Raw genomic sequence first — 22,344 nt, 5'->3', positions numbered from 1 at the left:
GATGACTTTCTTCTTAATGCTCCTAACAAAAGTCACTTAGATTTAACATTAGAGTGATAACATATTGACATTATTTATGAATAATTTTTCTCTTTACATGTTCAGAATATAGTGAAAGGTCTTACTTACTATAGCTAATGTTTTTTTCAATTTCTTTATACATTAAATCCGATGAATGTTGACAAATTGTACTATAGTTTTCTCAAGCTTGGTAGGTATGTATTTTAGCTATGTAGCCCAGTATTCACAAAATAATGTTATTAAAAGAAGTTATTGTATTGCCAGGAAAGAAAGCAGCCTTCAACACCGGATGAGGAGAAAGTCAGAGACCCACTACTGGTCAGCCTGCTTGACGAGGGACAGGAAATGGTCCAGAACCTTAAACACCTTCAGCTGAAACCCCACAACTGTGTGCGAGATTCAGTATTGGAACCTATCAATCTGTACCACAAGGTTGGACATGGCAAACTGGACATGTATGTCATTAGTCCATCTAGAGACAGTAAAGAACTGAAAGAATTTTTATCAAAGTGGAATTCAAACGACGTTTCGATGTTTAATAGTGTATCAAGAAAGCCTGGTGACAAAGACATTAGTTTTCCTTTCCAAAATCTTGTCTCAATATGTGCACTCTTAGTGTGGCAACCTGCAAACCCTGAAGATACAATTACAAGGATTCTTTTTCCGGGCAGCACCCCTCAGCATAAAATCTTTGAGGGATTAGAGAAGCTACGTAGTCTTGACTTCATGAAGCAGCCAGTATGTACAGCTAAAACACTTTCACCATCATCTTCAACAACGGGTATAAGTACAAAGGTAACCAAAACTAAATCCACTCCTGCTGTAATAGATAAATTGGTCCCTGGTGAAGGCCTCAGTAAACCTATATCTAAAGGGATAACACAAGCAGATTCTGTGGGTAAACAAGCTGTAGCCAAAACCTCTACAATACCTGTGTCTGGCTCCGGTGAGACAAAAATCAAAACAACACAGCCAGCTCCTCCTAAGACTGTAAAGCAGAAGCAGGAAAAACTGAAAGTTGAAAAAGATAATAAAACCGAAGTAGATAAGAACATTGAAGCTGATGCTACAGATAATGTAAAGCAAGACAAACCACTACTAATTACAGATCAGTTAAAAGAAAAAGAATCAATAAAAATGAAGAATGAAAAAACAAAGGCTGAAAATAAACCTAAGAAAACCGAAAGCAAAATTACTTCTCGAATATCAGAAAAGAAACCGGCAAAAGTACCTTCAGTGGAAAAGAAAGATTCAGTTAAATCATCTCCGACTACACCGAAAAAAAGTGTTGAATCAAAAATGAATGGAGTCGCTTCAAAAACAGAAATAGTGAAGAGTACACCAAAACCAAGACTGAAAACATCACCATCGTCCACTCCTGCAAAAAGTACCAAAGAAGAGAACAATAGAAAGGTCGTTGAATCAAAAGCAAAGGCAGCAATCACCTCTAAACCCACTGCACCTAGACAGTCAAAAAAAGATGATAATGTGGTAAAACAAAAGCTAGACAAAAAACCTATTAAGAAGACTTTATCCTCATCGCCGGTAAAATTGCCGTCTAAATCATTTTCACCTGTTAAAAGCGCATCGAAAACACTTTCAAAAACTAAAAGAGATAGTAAAAAGCTGAAAGGTGAAATTGAAAAGGGTATTGTAACAGACTCATCCGCAGTTTCAACTCCCTCAACAGTTGATGCTGAAACTGCAATAACAAAGGAAGAAAAAGTTGAACTCAAAGAAAAAACAAATGGCCTTGTTGAGAAGGATGTTGACTCGGGGAAATTTGAAGAAAATGAAAAAGTAGAAGATGACACTAGCAAAGATATTGACACATCTGTTGAAGTAAAGAATAAAGCTGAAGAAGCCAGTGTGAGTGAAGATGTAGCTAGTGTTGAAAAACCGGAAGAACATCGCATAGAAACTAGTGAAAAGGATTATAGCGAAAAAGAAGAAGAGGATGAAATTTTAATAATAGAAAAGGTTGAAATTGAACAATACGGCGATGATTCTGTTCAAGATCAAGAGAGCTTAGAATCCCATGTTCCTGATGATGGAGAAGACGAAATCCAAAAACATTTACGCGACGAAGCGGAATCTGAAAAAAAGAAGGACGACCAACCTAAAACTGAAGAATGTCAAGACATTGAAGAAAATGATGTTGTATTACATGACGATCAAATTGAAAAAGGTACCTTACTTGAAGAGAAAGATATAAGTGAACCAGCTAAACCAAGTGATTTACCTCTGTCATTAGTAAAAGAGATTTCAACAGAAAAGGTCATGACTCCAGAAAACCGAGAACAGATTGAAGAAGAAGTACAAGATATTATAACATCTGCCACAGATTTTGTTGCAAAAGCCAAATTAGAGCAATCCAAAGAAAGTTCTGAACTTTCTGCTGATGGGATTGGTTCTGATGAACAAAAGACATCAGGGGAAACAAAAGATCTTCTCTCCAGTCCGGAAAAGTTCCCCGGGTTATCTGATAAAAACTTGACTGATGATGACAACAAACAAGATGATTTGAAAGACAGGTCTAAGGAAATCGGAGATGTAAGATATGCAGCAGAGGAAAGTCAGCCTGATGAGAAAATGTCTACAACGGTTGAATCAGGTGCAACAACAGCTCCAACTCTTCCTGAGGACGAGAGGATACCGTTAGATGAAATAAAGGAAGGTATAGAAGAGAAGTATGATAAGGAAGACACAAAAGAAAAAGAAATCGGAGCTTTGTCTGGAAGAATAGAGCAGCCGACAACATTACCTCAGGTTTCCATTGTACCAGGGGGGCCCTACGAGGTTCAGGCATCACAAATTCTTAGAGATATTGTGAAAACTCCTGATGAAGTGGCAGACTTACCAGTTCATGAAGAAGTTGATGGATTATATGAGGAGGAAGATTTTAGTCGAGACCAATCAAAAAGTAAAGAAGACTTGCTTAACATTAGTGGCAAAAAAGATATGGATACAAAGGAAGATACAAAAGAAGGTTTGACTGAAAACAAGAATGTGTTAGAAGCACATGAACAAATAAAAAAACCAGACACAGTATTGGCTGAAGATGACGCCAAAGAAAAAGAGATACAAACCAAAGATGCTAAAACAGACAATGAAGAACTAAATGAATTGACAAATATTCGACAAAAGCTTGAGGCAGAAGATCTTAAACAAGAACAAATCGAGGCTGACCAAAAACTGCTATCTAAGGGTTTAGACCTTGAATCAAAGCATGAAATGGTTCTTGAAACGGAACCTGTGCACTCTATGCTAAAAGCACCCGAAGTAGCTGAACTAGTCATGGTGACTCCTGATTCAGCTCCAGAATCACCCCTGCATTTGTTAACAGAGAAGAAGGATAAACTTGATGACAAGCCTACAATTGATGCAGCCTCTAAAACAGATGAGAGCCCGCCTACAATTAAACATGGGGAAATTGAAGAATCTTTAGACATAGTAATGGACCTTAAAAAGCCAATAAGTTCACCCAAAACTCCTCCAGCTAGTCCAATTCTTGAAGATTTTACCAAAGAAAAAGACCAAATTAATGTTATACCAGAGGTTACAGAGTTATCTGAGATCTCAAAGGATGTGATTGGTAGTCATGAAGCACAAGAAACTTTAGATGCAACTAAGTTAAAAACTGATCAAAAACCTATCCTAGAAAGTGCTAGTCTTATCAAACCTGAGGAATTAGATAACATCATAACACAAGCCACAAAGGATCGAGTGGAATTTGATAATCAACTTGTGAGTGAAATGAATAAAGTGGTTCTAGAAGATGAAACAAAATCTGTGGATATTATTTCACATGAAACAGAACTTCCCTCTATACCGGAAAAAGAAATTGATTCTTTTGAAAAAAGTACTGATGTCCAGGAAAGTGATGTGAAGTATCAAGATGCTGGTAATTCTAAATCAAATGTTTCAGAACTACCTGATAAACTTACAACATGTTCCGATATAAAGAGTGATCCCCAGAAGTCACAAGAGGAGGAATTATTAGTAGACAAGTCCAAATCTCTGGACAGAGTAGGCCCGCTTGTTGCTGAAGGTTTAGGAGAATCTCCAAAGCTAGACCAAGAACAGACTGTCAATGAAAAACTGGAGACCGAAAAATGTATTAGTCCAGAGGAAATAATCATTGCAGAAGGAGATGATCAGTCATCGAAAAAAGGAGCTGAAGAGGCAACTAAAGCACAACCTTCAGATCTGGGCAGTCTTTTAACTAATACTGACAAAATATTTCCAGAAGATACAGGTAAAACAGATAAACAAGAAGCACCTGAGGATAGGCCAGTAGAACAATCTAAATTATTAGATAAAGGAGCAACTGTTCTAGATAAGGATGACTCTCCTAAAGCAATCGGTTTTGTTTCTCAAGAGAGGTCTGAGGAGAAAGCAGAGGAGGGGAATTTACCTGTAACAGAAATTCATGGAATAACACAAGCTACCAATGTGCCTAGTAAACAAGAAAATGAAACATCTCATTTAGAAGAGGGTGACACTCTGCCTTTATCAATTGACAACAAACAAGACTCTAAGCAGACACAAAATGTTAAAATTGAGGCTGAGAAATTACCATCAAGCATAGAGAAAGTCGAAACATATAAAAGCACCAGTCCTTTGTCTATTGACACAGGTGCTTCAAAAACTGAAGAATTAGAACAAAGTGAAGAAACAAAAACGGGCTCTCCTAAGAGCCCTCTTCCATCTTCTGAGAAGGGGGATAGCAAACATAGTACTCCAAAGAGTGTTAGTCCAACACTCTATGAAAAAGAAGATATCGTTAGGGATGCAAAAAAGAGTCATGCTGGAGAAGACGAAAATTCAATTCTAGAGAAGCATATATCTCCGAAAAGTATTAGCCCAGTACCTTCTGAAGAAAGGCACGGTATTACTATTGATGGGGATCAAACTATTCAAGAGAAATCTGTAACTCCAAAAAGTATTAGCCCAGTACCTTCTGAAAAAAGAGACAGTGTTATAAATGATAAAGATATAACTATGCAAGAGAAATCAGTCACTCCAAAAAGTATTAGCCCAGTACCTTCTGAAAAAAGAGACAGTGTTATAAATGATAAGGATCTAACTCTGCAAGAGAAATCTGTCACTCCAACAAGTATTAGCCCAGTACCTTCTGAAAAAAGAGAGAGTGTTATAAATGATAAGGATCTAACTATGCAAGACAAATCAGTCACTCCAAAAAGTATTAGCCCAGTACCTTCTGAAAAAAGAGACAGTGCTATAAATGATAAGGATCTAACTATGCAAGAGAAATCAGTCACTCCAAAAAGTATTAGCCCAGTACCTTCTGAAAAAAGGGACAGTGTTTTAAATGATAAGGATCTAACTATGTTAGAGAAATCAGTCACTCCAAAAAGTATTAGCCCTGCACCATCAGAAAAAAGAGACAGTGTTGTAAATGATAAGGATCTAACTATGCTAGAGAAATCAGTCACTCCAAAAAGTATTAGCCCAGTACCTTCTGAAAAAAGAGACAGTGTTGTAAATGATAAGGATCTAACTATGCAAGATAAACCAATCACTCCAAAAAGTACTAGCCCAGTACCTTCTGAAAAAAGAGACAGTGTTATAAATGATAAGGATCTACCTATGCAAGAGAAATCAGTCACTCCAAAAAGTATTAGCCCAGTCCCTTCTGAAAAAAGAGACAGTGTTATAAATGACAAGGATCTAACTATGCAAGATAAGTCAGTCACTCCGAAAAGTATCAGCCCTGCACCATCAGAAAAAGAAGCTGATGAAAAGGAAAAAACCAAATTAGATACACAGGTATCACCAAAAAGTGTGAGCCCTGTACATTCCGAGAAAAGGGACAGCATATCTCATGATCTCTGCCAACAAATGGATAGTATTCCTCAGGATAAGGAACAACCCATTGAGAATCTTGCAACTCCCAAAAGCATTAGCCCTGTAATATCGGAGAAAGGGGATACTGTTACTGATGGAAAGAAACAATACTCTTTAGAAAAGCACGACTCTCCTAAAAGTGTAAGTCCTGTGCCTTCTGATAAGAGTGACAGCATCCCTGAAAATAAGAAACAAACTGATTTGGAGAAGCCTGTCTCTGAAAAAAGCGTAAGTCCTGAACCATCGACAAAAGGAGACATTGTAACCGATGATAAAGCACAAGCTGTATTAGAGAAGCAGTCCTCTTCTAAAAGTGCAAGTCCTTCGCCAACAGAAAAAGAAGACAGTAATGTTCATGATAAAGAACAATCTTTACAAGAGAAACCAATCTCTCCAAATATCATTAATCAAGAGTCACTAGAGAAAGAGGCAGTGAAATGTGATGAAAAGGAACAACCTACCTCAGTAAAAAATACTTTTCTCGAAAGTGAGATACCTCTGTCTGCTAAAGAAATCAGCAGTGTTACAACCAGTGAGGAACAGAGTGTTACAGAGAAATCAGTTTCTACAAAAAGCATAAGTCCTGTACCAGCTGAAAAGGGAGACTCCTCATCTGACACAAAAGAACAAAACATTATAGAGAAGCAGACCCCTCCTAAAAGTGTTAGTCCTGTATCTTCTGAAAGAATTGATACTATTCCTCAGGACAAAGAAGAAACTATTCCTGAGAAAGGTGGCAGCTCTGATGTACCAGATAAAATGGAGATTGTAGCTGATGGTAAAGAACAAGTTAATTTAGAGAAGCAGGTTTCTCAAAAAAGTATCACTTCTGTATATTCTGAGAAAACAGACAGCATTTCTGATGACAAGGAAAAGACAGATTTAGAGAAGAAGACTTCACCGCTTCAAAGTCTAAGTCCAGTACCATCTGAAAAAGAAGTGTCTGCACAAACTGTATTGGAGAAACAGTCCTCTCCAAAAGGTGTTAGTCCTGAACCTACAGAGAAAAAAGAAAGCTTTCCTCGTGACAAAGAACCAGGAGAGAAACAAATTTCTCCAAAAAGCATCAGTCCTACACAATCAGAGACAGGAGTAACTCTTTCTGACAGAATAGAAAAAACAATTTTAGAAGAGCAAACTTCTCCAAAAAGTGTTACTCCTGTACCTGTAGAGAAAGAAGATAACATCACTCACACCAAGGAACAGAATACTGTACAAGAGTCAGTTTCCCCACAAAGCATTAGCCCTGTGCCATTAGAGAAAGAAGATAGCAAGTCTGATGGGAAAGAATCAACTCTGATGGAGAAGCACCTTTCCCCAAAAAGTGTTAGTCCTGTCCCATCAGAAAAAGTAGAAGTCGTATCAGAAAAAGTAGAAGTTGTATCAGATGGAAAAGAATCCACTTGCTTGGAGAAAGAGGGGTCGCCAAAAGGTGTAAGCCCTGTTCCGTCTGAAGAAAAAGATACCATTTTATTAGGTAATGATCAAACTATTCTACAGAAGGGATCAATAGAAGTCTCCCCAAAAAGCATAAGTCCTGTACCCTCCGAGAAAGCAGAAACTTTATCTGATGGTAAAGTACTCACTATGCTAGAAAATATAGCTACTCCTAAAAGCATTAGTCCTGTACCATCTGAAAAGGAAGATTTCGTCTGTCAAAGCAAACAACCTGATTCTTCACAGAAGCTTGATACTCCAAAGAGGCTTAGTCCTGTGCAGTCAGAGAAAGAGGTTATTGATGATCATAAGGAACAAGTGGTTGTAGAGGATAGTTTGATTCAAAAAAGTATCAGTCCATTGCTCTCTGAAAAAGAAGATAACATTGCTTCTTCAAAGAGCATGAGTCCAGAACTTTCTGTTAGGGTACTTGATGAAAAAACAGAGTTGCAAACAACAATTTTAGAAAAACATGATACTCCAAAAGCCAGTAGTCCGGTGCACTCTGGTGAGGGTGGTGACCAGAAACCTCGTAAAGAAGAAACCTCTTTTGACAATCAGGATTCCCCTAAGAGTGTAAGCCCCCTCCCAGTAGATTCGGTAGACAAAGGAAAAGAGAAAGGTGAAACAATACTTGAAAAACATGGTAGCCCTGATATCAAGGAAAATGGTAAAGAACATGAGCAAACCCTCTTAGAAACACAAGGCGGTGCTAAAAGTGTTAGCCCGATATATACCAAGGAGCAGACATTCTGTGGAACTATTGAAACTCCAAAAAGCCTCAGTCCTGTACCTTCAGAAGGGCAATCTGGTGGCAAGGAGCAAGCACCTACAGACAAAGTGGATTCTCCCAAAAGTATTAGTCCTGTGCCTTCTGATAAGGGAGAAAATAAAGTTGACGAAAAAGCACGAGAGTCTTCAGAAAAACTTGAGATATCTAAAAGCATCAGTCCCACACATTCGGATCATGGAGAATTGAATTTAGGAGACAAAGCAACTTTAGATTCAGTAAAACAGGAGTCACCTAAAAGCATTAGCCCTGTGCCTTCAGATAAGGAAGTTAAAATTGCTGAAAAAGAACTGTCGGGTTCAGAAAAACATGACTCTCCTAAAAGCATAAGTCCACTGCCTAGTGATAAAGAGGATACCAAAGGATTAGTAAAAGAAACTGGGTGTGAAAAACAAGACACTCCAAAAAGCATTAGTCCCTTACCCAGTGATAAGGATAGTTCTGAACCGTCAGAAAAGGAGTTGTCTTTAAAAGATGTGCCTGTCCCATCCAAAGATGTCATTAGCGTTAAAAGTGATGTAACCGACATTAAACAATCGGAAAGTCCCTCATCACACAGTGATATGGTTAGTTCAAAAACTAGTAGTGTGTCTGTTACTGAAACCGAAAAAGCTGACACTGAACTCTCGGAAAAAGAAAAGGATAAAATCATACTAGCCACAGTTTTGAAAGAAGCTTCATCTACAGTTGAACTGCAAAGTGGTCAAGGAACTGGTGTCACTCATAGCCAAGAACAAGAAGAAAATATAATTTCAAGTAAGCTTACAGAACCTGAAGAGAAGAATTTAAAATCAAACTTAGAATCTTTTTCAGCGATTGATAAAATTGCAATTGAATCATCTCTGGATCAGATAAGTAGTGATATTAAAATTGTTGAAAATGAAAGAGACACTTCAATAAAAGATAACCAATTAGAAAGTAGCAAATTAAGTTGTATAGAGGTTTCTACTTCAAGTGAAACACATTCACCAGTTAATGGTCAAGAGGACACTAATAATATAAGTGCTTCGTCTACAGGGGAGGATACTGTGATTGAAAAGCCATTAGCTAGTAAGAGTATAAAGACTGAAAAGGATATTAAATCTGATTCTGAAAGTTTAGTGCCTTCTAATTTAATAAGCCCTGGCCTACATTCAACATTAAATGAAAGTTCATCTGGTTCAAGTGTTAAAGACAGTTCAGCAAATTCAACTGCTGAACAGAGATCTACTGGTATTACTGAAACAAAGAGCGGCCTTCATTCAGCTGATGTTAGTTCTCTAAGTAGTAGTAAAGTTGATGATACGGAATCTGCAAGTTCGATGAAGGAAGAAATCTCATCCGTTCATAGAATGCTTGTTACTGGTAGTAGTGAAGATGGCGGTACTGAGACAGAGCTTTGTTCGAGTTCTGTAAGGAAGTTGTCAAGTAGTTCTCTTGATAAAAACTTAGGAAACGTAGCACATGTCTCTCAAGAAGATGAATCTGAGCCCGATCATGTGGCAACATTTTCCGCTGAAAAACAAGAAACTGCAGGATTTTCGACAAAGGAAGCCGAATTGCCACCTGAAAAAACAATTATTACTACAACAGTATACTCAACAGATGGCAAGGAACCTCAAATCAATGAAAGCACAAAACCAAGTGATGTTGTAAAAACTATAACGACAACAGTCATAAAGACATTTGGTGAACATCCAAGCACCGACATCAAAACAACCGAAGAAATTGTGCCCTCTACAGGAGAAATATCACATACAGACATTGAAAAAACAGTGAAGAAAAGTGAAATAGTTTCATCTGGGGTTCAATCATTGAAGAGAGAAGTGTCTGATGCTGGGAGAAGTGGTACGCCAGCATCAGACTTGGCGAGTGAACGAGAGCTCGAGATGGGAGGTATTTCAACTCCACACAGTGACATCAGTAGTGGGCAAGTCTCTAGGGCAGCGACTCATGTGTGGGGAGAGAGTAGCGAGGGCAGACCTGACTCTCGCCATTGTGACAGTGATGATGATGTCCCCTGCTCTCCAATGAGTGCGACATCACATCTGGCCCAGTCTCCTCCTCAGTTTGACTTTGATATTCATCAGCATGCTTCTAAAGACTCTTCTCTACCTGCAGCTATGACTGGTTCGTTGTACGGTAGCCTCCCTGATGATCCTCTGGAGGAATACATGAAGAGTAAGAATTTGCCTGTTGAGAGTCAGATGTATTCTTCAATGTACGTGAGCAAGTACGGTGATGACGATGAGAGTGAAGATGAGCATAAACCTGTGCTTAGTGGCTCTAAAATTCTGTCTGGAGTTCAACAAACTAAAACCGAAGATATTGATTTTGAAACTGCAATAAAAGAACACAGATCAGTAAGAGGCGAGGATCTGACAGTAAAATACACAAACGGTAAATCTGAGACTACTGTCAATGGGAAGTCGAGTCATGGTGGTACAAGCACTAACGGGTTAAGCAACGGTAAAAGCTCACAACCAGATAGTCTTGAATACCAAGTAAGTCAATCTTCTTCGGCCGTTAGCTCAACCATACTGTCCAAAGCTGTACCGTCTCTCCCTGTCACTGAAACTAGCTCAAGTAGTTCCTCCAAACCATCAGTTGAAGAAAAGAAAGATCCCATCGAGGGATGGGGCAAACCTCTCGGACTTCCTCCACCACCGAAGAATCTAATTGATTCACCTCTCAGCCAAAGTACTCTAACTCTGGTGTGGAACCCAGCAGATGAGTGGGGTATTCCCCTAGGACTGCCCTCCCCTGCCCCCCCAGCTGTCAAGAAAGACTCTATGAATGGTGAAATTGACGCTGAAATAACATCTACCAGTAACAAAACAACACCAAAGAAGGTTGCCAGAAGGAATGCTGAAAATAACAAGTCTGCTTCTAACACATTAATAGGTAAGTTTAATAAGTTGATTCAATATATTTTGTAATTGAATTGATGTATTTTAATTTAAAATTGTATTTAATTACAAATATTTACATAATTAAGTTCCATGAGGAGACCCCTCTTAAAAATACAAAAAAAAAAGAAGAAAAGGATTCACAACTAACTTAACTATGAAAAGTTAAAAGGGGGAGCGAGCTGGCGTAGTGGCTAGAGCGCGAGACTTCGGTCCGTGAGGTCCCGGGTTCGATCCCCGCCAAGTCACCAATGGATTTTATCTAAGTGATAATGCCGCAACCCCTAGGTCTAGCCTGAAGTAATGTGAAAAACAATCCCAGGCTCGTGCCTAGCGTCCTAGGACAAAAAAAAAAAAAAAAAAAAAAAAACTATGAAAAGTGTTCCAAGCAGTGATATTGTAACAGCATATAACAAGTTCACATCAATACTCATTTGATATTTGACAGTAATGTCTTCCTCCTAAAGAAGCCACAATGTAAATGGTTACAAATACCAAATTAATTTGTTGTGAATTTTTTATATTCTGTGTTTTATATGCTGCCTGGAACTCTTTTCTTGGGTAATGTAGTTGTGTACTGATTCATTTTTCCTTTAAATATTTACCTACATAAATATTAGTATTAAAGTTTGAAATTTTATTACTTAAAAAAATAAATCAAACTATGTTTTCTTTACCAGAAGTTCTGATTTTTATTAATTAGGTAATTAACTATTACAAATCTCTAAATCGATTTTATCTTTACTGAACATGTTTAGAGTTTCATAATAATTTGGGTTAGCTTGTCCCCATAACCCATGTGACCTTTGAAGGTTTCATAACCTACAGGAATCTAGAGGTTTGGAATGAAGGGTTCGATGCTTGTCATACAGAGATTTTTTTATTCAAATTATTGGTTGGAAGTTCATTCCAAAACTCCCTCAGTATATTTAAGTTTTTAGTTTATGAGTTAATTGATTTAAAGATTAGTTAATATTTGTTTGAAAGGATAAGGTGATGTTGTTTTTATTTTAATACAAATCACACCACTGAGTTTAAATACGTAATTCATGGACTTAATAAATGCACTTAATTAATGTCCAATTATCAAAAAATAATAAATTTAAATTATCTTACGACTTTTAGCATGGTTTTTGCTTTCATTGAAAACTTTTATTTTCTTATAGGTAAAGAAGCAAGTAACAAATCGAAGCATCCTGAGTCACCTGTTAAACGGGCTTCCAATAAGGATGCCAAATCAAAGTCCATCTCACCTGTGTACATGGACTTGACGTATGTTCCTCACCACGGAAATTCAAACTATACCAACGTTGAGTTTTTCAAGCGAATTCGAGCTCGTTATTATGTCTTCAGCGGGACTGAGCCCAGCAGAGAGGTGTTCAACGCACTACTTGAGGCCAAGCAAACATGGGAAGACCAAGATTTAGGTACATATTTTTAGTAAATATATAGGGCGATTTTTTTTATTGGTGCAGTTTTTAAAACTAAATAAAAAAATGAAAAACAACCTGCATTGACATAAAAATGCATTTATTTGAACTACAGTTCGAGTTCGAGTCAACATTAACTTTTAATGGATTATTTTTGTAGGGATGTACTTTATTTTGTAGTACAGGTATATGTGTCTAAATATAATCTATAGCTAATCATAAAACAAAGAAACGGAGGATTTTGTGGATTTAATCTAAATAACAACTACACTGACTTTTGATAGTCAGATAAAACTGCAGGGAAAGATAGAACTAGCATCAAAATAGTCCATCTAACTGGTTCATCTTGGGAGGCCAACACAAAAGTTCTTCATACATGAGATGTCTCTATGGTGTTCCGGGCAGTAGAACGCTGTGCTTCTGTCTTGCTGAGCAATCAATGTACGGTACTAAAAGTGTGGATTTAAATCTTAACACGTTCGCTACCCATATAGTACTGAATTTTTCATTCATGTGGAACAGCGACGCAAATATTTGACAGTCGGTTTCTACCCATAGACTTTCGTCACGTATATGCGACGGCTGATCACATTAAAACAAACTGACGTTGCATATTTGTGTCGGTGTACCAATGTTATTATAAAGCTTATATTGTTGTAATGGTCTATTTGAAGGCCCTGAATTCTCTGCAGTGGTCTACAGATATGTTTATCACAAATGTACGTCACTTGGTCTGTGGGTTTGATGATTGGTGAAGTCATATGACAGTTGGCAAAACTGTTTTTTACTTTGCTGCATCACTGGCCTGTGGTCTGCGTGTAGAACCGAGTGACACCTGGTCTAAATGTATACCTCGGTCCGTGACAATGACCGCAGCGTCACATATATGTGGGGATCGGTAGCGAACGTGTTAAGAGAGTGTTGAGAATACAAAATCTACTTCTCTTGTGATATGGGTAAATATCACCTTGTGAGATGCAGCAGGAAAAGGCATTTGTGATCAAATGCATACAATATTTGTCTGCCCTGTTTTACTCCTTTGCTATACACTATGTTTAAGAAATTAAAACCCAATACTGTAATTAGCAATTTAAGACAAGATCAGTCATGGGAATGCTGGGCTGACACTTATACAATTTGAAATATGTTGAAAGACTGCCCTCTCTACAGATGCTGCAGAGGTCCTATTTTAAGTTTGGATGTTACTCTACATGTATTTCTCTCCTGTTTCAGAAGTAACGATTATTCCGACCTACGACACCGACACTCTGGGCTACTGGGTGGCAGAGAATGAGGATCTGCTAGCCAAGTACAAGATAGATCTGTCCCCCTCAGCTAGCCGCTGCACTATCAACCTCCAGGATCACGAGACCAGCTGCTCCGCGTACCGACTGGAGTTCTAGGGCCACGTGCCTTCCGATAGGCTCAAGGTCTACGGATGTGCTGCGTCTTAACACTGTTGTCACTAGACAATGTGCGCTCACTCAATGGAATCTGTTTTATCCGTGCAGCAGAAGTTCTGCTTAATTTTCACAGCGACTTTGCCATCTTCCTGAGTTGCTGTTGCAGTAAAGAAGCTAGATCGGAGAGTATCGATTCCACAGTGTGTATATTGTGTAGATTTTGTTTCAGTTATGAGACTGGCTCTCTTTAAAGTGATATTATAATAGCTTTTTAAAGAAAACGCCTGTATTTTAACCTGTATGTATTTCAATTGCTTTTTACAATTCAGTTCGGTTTCAATTTTCAGTTTTTTTTTTTTATTTGCTGCACAAAAATTAGTCCTTGCATTTCCTGTACATCCGTCCACATAATTTTACTATGGCATTTGTAAGACTTTTACACTACTTTTAAAAGGAGTATATAAGTGGCTTTTTCACTTTTCTTGAGGTCCTTCGTTTTAAATCCAGAACGGCACAAACAGATTCCAAAATGACGTTACACTTTGAGTGATGGTACACAAAAGGTCTCTAATACAATTAATATTAGATTTTCCTTAATCAAAAATGTAATTTTAAGCGGCCCCGATACTAATATCTATGTCAGGGATTTAATAGTCGGATCTATTTTAGTATTTTAGCTTTGAACTTCATAGAAGAGGTGTGATCAACTGTAGCATATATGAAAGCGACTGCGACAGTCTAGCTCAAGTGAAGGGGGCTCCCTAGCGTAGTTGGAGTTTGGGAGTTCTGAAACTCGGTGCCATGGATTCGGGAGCTCCACGCCGGGTACAATGATGGAATTACCAGAACCGTCTAAAACAACAATCAGAGAAATTGTTGCTATGCAGTCCATGTCCATTTTGCTTTATATTACGTATTTAAAGCTTATTATATTACTACTATATATCAGTACTTAATATATTCAAACAGTAGATGAAAGGTAATTCCTTACATTGATGTTTATACCATTTGTCATATTTAGAAAGTTGACGATCAATCGTTACATTTGTTGCTAGTTACTTTGTTAGTTTATGTTGCAAGTGTAACAAGCATCTTAAGTGTTTTAAATTAGAAATGATTGAATTTTTTAAATTGTAAGGCTTTTGGAAAAAAGGGTTTAAAAAATTTTAAATTGTTAAACTTTAGCAATGTTTTAAGAAGTGCAATCAATATGTTATCCTCCTGTTTAATAAGTTTCATATGTTCAAGAAATGTTGTGTTTTTGTTTGTTAAGACTTGGAGCTTTAGGAACAATTTTTAGTGATCCAATTTTCAATACCTATGTTTTATTTATTATAACTCTACCATTGAGCCAATCTTGAAGTTTTTTATGTGTGACAATATGATTTCTGTACCTATTTGTACAATTATTAAAAATATTGCAGTATACAGAAGTAACAAATTAATTATTTTCAATCAGAACACAATAGTGTGATATACATACATGTGATGATAGATATTTCTTTTAAAAAGATTTTCTGATCATACCTATAAACAAATTCAAGCATTTTATTCTAATGATGGTACAGATGTTAGCTCAATGGTACAGTTACATTTCTAGAAAGACCCTAGATCAGAATTGATATTTGATTGTTTGAAAAGTGATAAATTCCCAAAACATGTGAACGGTTTGCAAAACTAATAGCAACCATTTTTGTCATTAGGGAATGCCAAATATTTCCAGCAGTGAATTGCATTGTATATTGTTATAGTTGTTGTTTGAATGCCGTTAGATTTATTTTCAAACACTGCTATTTTACATTGGTTTAGTATGTGCTAAATATTTTATTTTCTGCACAAGACATTTAATTTCCATTTGTTACTTAATAACTGTATCATTCCAAATTGCATTTATTTTTGGCAAACCAGATTTTATGTGGGTCTTGTAAAGGTAATAAAATATTAGTTCATGTTTGATGGAATTGCCTGAATTTCTTTGGTGTTCAGTTAAATAAATTTGGATAATTTGTTTGGATTTGGCATCTAGACTGAATGGTAATTTCTACGATAACAGCTCTGTTACCAGTGCCGTAATATTCCATCCTACTAATAAATCCCAGAAACAGTTAAATGACATGGGAAAAACTACTAAACCTGTTTCTTGATTTATTTAGTACCTGTATAATTTATGTTGAGCACTAATTCCCTTTTGTTTTACAACTTCAATGTGTGGCTCAATAAAAAGGCATTCAATTAATGGTTTTAAAACAATCTTTTGTCAATTACCCATATGATAAGGGTGTGATTTTATTATAATGTTTCATTACGGTACCAAAATCATACAAAGTTCACCACGATAAATTTTAGCTTCCCTGAGAGTTTGATAAGTTGTCACCTAATTTTCTTTTCATAATTTTAACATTGTTCTTTACATTTTCTTCTTAGCAATACCAACAAAAACAAATATAAATTTTTTCCCTGACCAATTATTTTAAAGACGCCATTGTATAGCTCCAATATTATTAACATTTGGTTTTTTTACACCTCGATATCAAACAAGTCCTTATGAAGATTCCTTAACGTTTTAACGCTATTTATGTGATACTTGTTTTCTATTCACGTAACTATATGACTACCAAACGTTGCGTCAGGCAATCCCACCAACGTGGATCTGCGTCTTGTGACATTCTTCGCCTGTGAGTTAGATCCATCCTCCAGGTGTTGGAAACTTACTTCTGTAGTGGAACGGTAAAGTAGTCAGTTCCATTTCCAGCCATGCGGCCATGTGTTACTTTTGATATCAAACTTAGGTGTTGTCTAGCTTTGTAAATTCCATTAAAAGACTGACTCGAGTAAGTGAGGAGTAATGTCAGTGGTGTGAAGGCTCAAGAATAACCGAAGCTCTTTCTCAATCCCATTAAGGGTTGGGTTGCACTAAATACGGAAACATGGTCTATTTCTTAAACCATTCTAAATCCTAGCCAAACAACCTGAATAAGTAAAACAATTGCAGTTATTTTGTTGTGTCTGCAACCTTACAGTATACACTATTTTGTTCATTTTGAAAAATTATAGTTTTTAACCTTTTGTTGTTTAACATAGTTTATTTCTGTTAAAATTGCAAAATTTGAAACTAAGGTAAACCTGTGTATGGTAATTTTCTGTTTTACGTTTTACTTTGGATGAAGATTTAAAAATAAACATGCTACAGCCTGTTTTTAAATAGTATTTGATATCTTGAGGTTGTTCATGGTACTTATTTTTTGTATTATATTAGGCCCTGAAAATGTATTTTACATGTTATTTATATTCAGAAAATTATTGTATTGTTTAGTTTGTATAAGTTGTGCAATCGTATGATTATTTATTAATTTTTCTAGGTGGTGATTAAACTAACTAGCCTAATTTTACCAAAGACCAAATATATGTATTTTAGATATTCTAAGGTCCTATTGTTCTAATATCTGTTTTATGTGATTAGTTGGTGTGTTGGTGCCCCATTGTACAATCCCTGCTATTACTTGGAAAAAAATTAAACTCAACAAATCCTAAACAAATATATTTTTTGTATTATTTTTTAACTATAATACGTTAATTTTGTAATGTTACATTAAAATATATTTGTTAAAATTAATAATGTTATATTTTAGTAACATATTTTAAAACTCAAAATGTGATTACTGTACTTCAATTATTGCAAATTTCAATTGTTATCAATTAATGGAAAAACTATTATGAATATATAACACAATATTTAAATTTAACCTTGGGGATTATGAGCATACAAGAGCACATTTATACGAGGCAAAAAGAGCTTTTGATTGTAATGTTAACATTATTGTAAAGTATGGATTATTAATGATGTTATTCGTAGTTTTATATGAATATAATTATTTAGTTTGCTATCATGGTGCTATAAGAATGTCACCGTAGGTTTGCCTTGGAATGAGTGAAGACGACGGCTTAGCCACTTTCGTTTTCCCGCCCGCTTTCATCCTGCATGCGTTTTGTAAAGATCATTCAGAGGTATTTATAAGGAAATGTAATGAATAATTACTGGTAATAAAAGTGTTACAAAACCCTGACTGTTTTATTTCTTAAACCTTAATAGATAGGAACATCTAAAGATTTGATATGATATTAACTATTTAAGACTGCCGTAATCTATCTATCTATATACTTTAATGCTTACTTTTAATACTTTTTTTTAAATGGTGACTGTACAAAGTAGGTATTTTAAGCCAAGTATGAATGGATTATATATTAATAGGCAAGCATGTTTCTTTAAAAGCTTTTTTCTCATCTCGTGTGCATCGGAAGGGAAAATCTACGCATACTCTTAGAAAGATATTTTCCTGTAGGTGTGCAGAATCCCTTCATAAATTAAAAAAGGCTCAAAATAAGCAAACAAAAAATGAATTTAAAGTTTAAAAAAATTAACATGGACCTTACGGGTTGCCATGCTGATGACGAAATAACAATGAAATATAAACAGAAAATCAAAACTAATGGAATTAATTCCAATCACATGTTTTATTTACAGCTTGGGGTGAAAATAGAGAAGTCTGTACATTACATAATTTTGGCCAAGTTTTCGGTCACTGGACGACCTCTAGTTTATACAGGGTGTCCCGGAACTCTCTACCAATATTTTAGGGCATTGTTCCTGGGTAAGAAACATATCTAAATATCATATTTAAATTGTCCGGAAGTCCTTATTTACTCAGATAGCCGCCATTTTGTTTTTTTCACTTATTAATTTTTTTCTGAAGATTGGTTAAACATACGAAGTTGAAACTTTGCACAAACATTTATGACAACTAGACAAAGCTACAAAAAAATTATGACGATTTTTCAAATTCATAAAACAAAATGGCGGCTGATTAAAATTTTGTTTCTTAAATTTCTCGAAAACCGTTGATTTTACAAAAATTTTACAAGAATAACTTTTTTAAGGCAATTTTATTAAAAATCGATCGACACCTTAATCTTTAAGATCGGACGAGTATTAACTGAGATATGGCAGTTTTAGTGATACGTGACCGCTTTCAGCATGCGCTGCAACTAATATCCGGCGGTCACGTATCACTAAAAATGCCATATCTCAGTTAATACTCATCCGATCTTAAAGATTAAGGTGTCAATCGATTTGTAATAAAATTGCCAAAATTTTTGTAAAATCAACGGTTTTCGAGAAATTTAAGAAACAAAATTTTAATCAGCCGCCATTTTGTTTTATGAATTTGAAAAATCGTCATAATTTTTTTGTAGCTTTGTCTAGTTGTCATAAATGTTTGTGCAAAGTTTCAACTTCGTATGTTTAACCAATCTTCAGAAAAAAATTAATAAGTGAAAAAAACAAAATGGCGGCTATCTGAGTAACTAAGGACTTCCGGACAATTTAAATATGATATTTAGATACGTTTCTTACCCAGGAACAATGCCCTAAAATATTGGTAGAGAGTTCCGGGACACCCTGTATACTGTATTAATAGGCAAGCATGTTTATTTAAAACCTTTTTTCTCAGCTTGTGTGCATCGCAGAAAATCTACGCATAGTAGTGTTAGAAAGATATTTTCCTTGCTCAAAAATAAGCACATAAATGAATTTTAAATTTTAAAAAAATTAACATGGGCCTTATATGGGTTGCCATGCTGGTGACAAAAAAACAACAAAATATAAACAGAATTCAAAACGAATGGAATAAATTCCAATCACATGTTTTATTTTCAGTGTGGGTTAAAAAATAAAGAATTTCGCACAATACATATTTTTGGTTGAGGTTTCGGGGAGTATGTTTTATCTATGGTTTCGGCCATGGGACGAGCTCTAGTTAGTTTTAATAGAAAAGCAGAATTTTGACATCCTATTATAAATTTTCAGGGAAAGGTAGGTGATATCATAGACTAACCAACACAAGTAGACTTCTCATCCCATTGTACATTTTGAAGCACGTTTTTCGTGTCTAGTTCATGTACGTGACACAAAGGCGCTAGTGTCGATGAAACTTTGTTTCCATTATTTTACGGTTAATTTTTTGATTTGTGCTTTACTGTTTGGTTATATAACTAGGGGACAAGTTATTGTTTATGGTTAGATCGTATTATTTGGTTAAACGAGGTTTTAAATGGCTGTAATAACGGGAAACAAATTGTAAACAAAACACGACCTCTACATAAACCGTACATGAACTAACAATAAAATTGTCTTCAGCTGTTCCATAAGGATGAGAAATCTACTAAGGGAGTATGTTTTATCTATGGTGATATCCCACATAACTTTTAATTGGTCACACCAGAAAAACGAGTTAATCGAGCACACATAATTTAAAAGTCTGTATTAAATAAGAAACAGTGAAAATCAGAGGTTATAGTTTTTAACCTAGTGCAACTGCAAACTGGCTTTTACAAATTTTAACTGCCCCCAAAATAATCCAATTTGGGGTCTCAGGCAAAATGGTCACATCAATCAAGAAGTGTACATTCATCAGGTAAAAAGGGTTTCTATTCTATATAAGTTAATAGGATGAAATAAATAAATTAGCAAAATTTTATCAAAATCCATCCATAAATAAGCAAACTAGAACTTAGTTTAACTTTAACTTTAGTTTTGTTTTTCTCTTTAACACTTAATTTTACATTAACTTTTCAATATACAATAAAATTATAGTTGTTTTTTTTTACCTCTATGCGTTGGTTGTATTGAAAATAAGGTATTTCCATGCCTTAAAGGTAAGATTTGGAAAAAAAATATTTTGAACATTCCAAAATAGCACATTCATATGACCCGATCTGATCATTACTAATATTATAAATGAGAAAGTTTGGATGTATGGATGTATGTTTGTGACAAGTAAACACGAAAAATACTGGTCGGATAGGGCTGAAATTTGGCATGATGATAGCTCACATTCCCGATTAACATATAGGCATATTCTTATCTCAAAAATCCTTTTGGGCTCCGCCCCAGTGGCTCTGCAGTTCCCCATGTTAACCTTATGAGTATTCTTAAAGGAAATTAAAGAATTTAGCCAGCTGTTTCAACCAAAAGAGTTGGTTCTATGATATGCAAAAGCATTAAAAATTAATAAGATGTACCAACAGGGTGCAGCACTATTATTTTTTTCAATATTTATGAAAACAGCTAATTTGAACTAAGCAGCAACAAAAAACTGTGATACACAATGAGAACTGTCAAAGTAGGATTGTTTACAGTTATGTTTATGTTTTTAATGTCATGAATAATTTATGATATTTTGCGAATTTTTAATAATCTATCTTTCTCTAGGTGGAAGTAGTAGAACATTATGGCTATGGTAGATGTGTAATACTATCGCATACCGTAAATTTTAGGAAGCAAATGTTCTCAAACCGTGTTTTCTCACATTGCAAACGCAAAGATCAGGTATAACTGCAATAAGCATTTTATACTTATTTGCCAACCCCGTACAAAGGACGGGTACTCTACTCTGCTAGTAACTCATATTGAAGTTTATCCCGCTCTACACCTTCAAGCCGAATTTTACCAAAATCGGAGCTAGTTATTGCGTTTAAACAATACATATATATATGTGTGTGTGTCTGTGAACGTGATAACTTGAGTAATTTTCAATAGCCTATCTAATATTCAAATTTGAACTAATAAAGTGTTTTGCCTCTGGGGAAATCAACCTGAAAAAGTTAATTGGTCCCAGGCCAGGTCCTACACCGTGCCAACTACGGTACTTTTCCCTTTGGAAAAATTTAAGCCCCTCAGAAAACCTACTTTGAGGGATGAAACTTGAACTTTAAATAAATTTTCAAACAAGTCATTTAAACTGGAAATCATCCAACTTCACAAACTTAAAGTAAAGTTATTAACCTCAGTAAACTCAGTTTATTAGAACAACAAAAATCATTTCCTAACAACCTTTTCAAAAAAGCCCGGGAAAATGTATAGATCCACGGCGACCACAGCCACCTTTTTAGTCATGTTTCAAGATAAAATAGTGTTGCTTCATGGCACTTTACCCAAGCCAGCTTTTTTTAACCAAGTTATAATAGAAGAAGAAGAAGAAACCTAAACCCTCAAAAACTGTCTGTCAGTCTGCTCCAGTGCTCCGGTCTGCGGATAGCGCTGGGTTCACAACGATATGGTAGGCATTCGGATAAGTATCGATCGTCGTAGTATGAAATGAACTACTATCGAACATCGTAAATCGATTGCCTCCTAGAGCGCTAGAGCACGGCCGCCTTTAACTCCAGGCCGCGGCCTTCGAACTGGCAACGTCGCAAGTGGTGTTGTAACAGCTGATTTTTTTGGAAGCAACTAATGGTATTTTTGTATTTACGAAAGATTGATTACTAACTATGACAATATTGACTCCGCTTAAAAATGTACAGATATAGATTTTAATTCATATTGTTTCAATTTTCAATTCTGTATGTTGATATTTTAATAAATTTATGTTCATAAATTAAAAATGAAATCAATAAAGTGCGAATTAATGAACTGATGTCACCTGTCTGCCATGTTATCTTATGGG

At 35.7% G+C, this 22,344-nt stretch overlaps 1 protein-coding gene across 1 annotated transcript in view; it reads left to right on the top strand.

Moving 5' to 3' along the window:
* The window catches only part of LOC129002451 (microtubule-associated protein futsch), a 272,549-nt gene extending 254,648 nt beyond the window's left edge, over positions 1-17,901 (top strand). Inside the window, exons 8-10 of the mRNA XM_054430265.1 lie at positions 286-11,002; positions 12,174-12,434; positions 13,671-17,901. Coding sequence (XP_054286240.1) covers positions 286-11,002; positions 12,174-12,434; positions 13,671-13,840 — 11,148 coding nt within the window. The 3' untranslated portion in view covers positions 13,841-17,901. The remainder of the gene's footprint in view (positions 1-285; positions 11,003-12,173; positions 12,435-13,670) is intronic.
* The last annotated feature ends 4,443 nt before the right edge of the window (positions 17,902-22,344 follow it).

This window comes from Macrosteles quadrilineatus, unplaced genomic scaffold, assembly GCF_028750875.1.
Source record: "Macrosteles quadrilineatus isolate MER2022 unplaced genomic scaffold, UCM_ALF_1.0 Scaffold_9__3_contigs__length_116548681, whole genome shotgun sequence".
Lineage (NCBI taxonomy): Eukaryota > Metazoa > Arthropoda > Insecta > Hemiptera > Cicadellidae > Macrosteles > Macrosteles quadrilineatus.
This window is presented reverse-complemented; position numbering and strand designations above follow the sequence as displayed.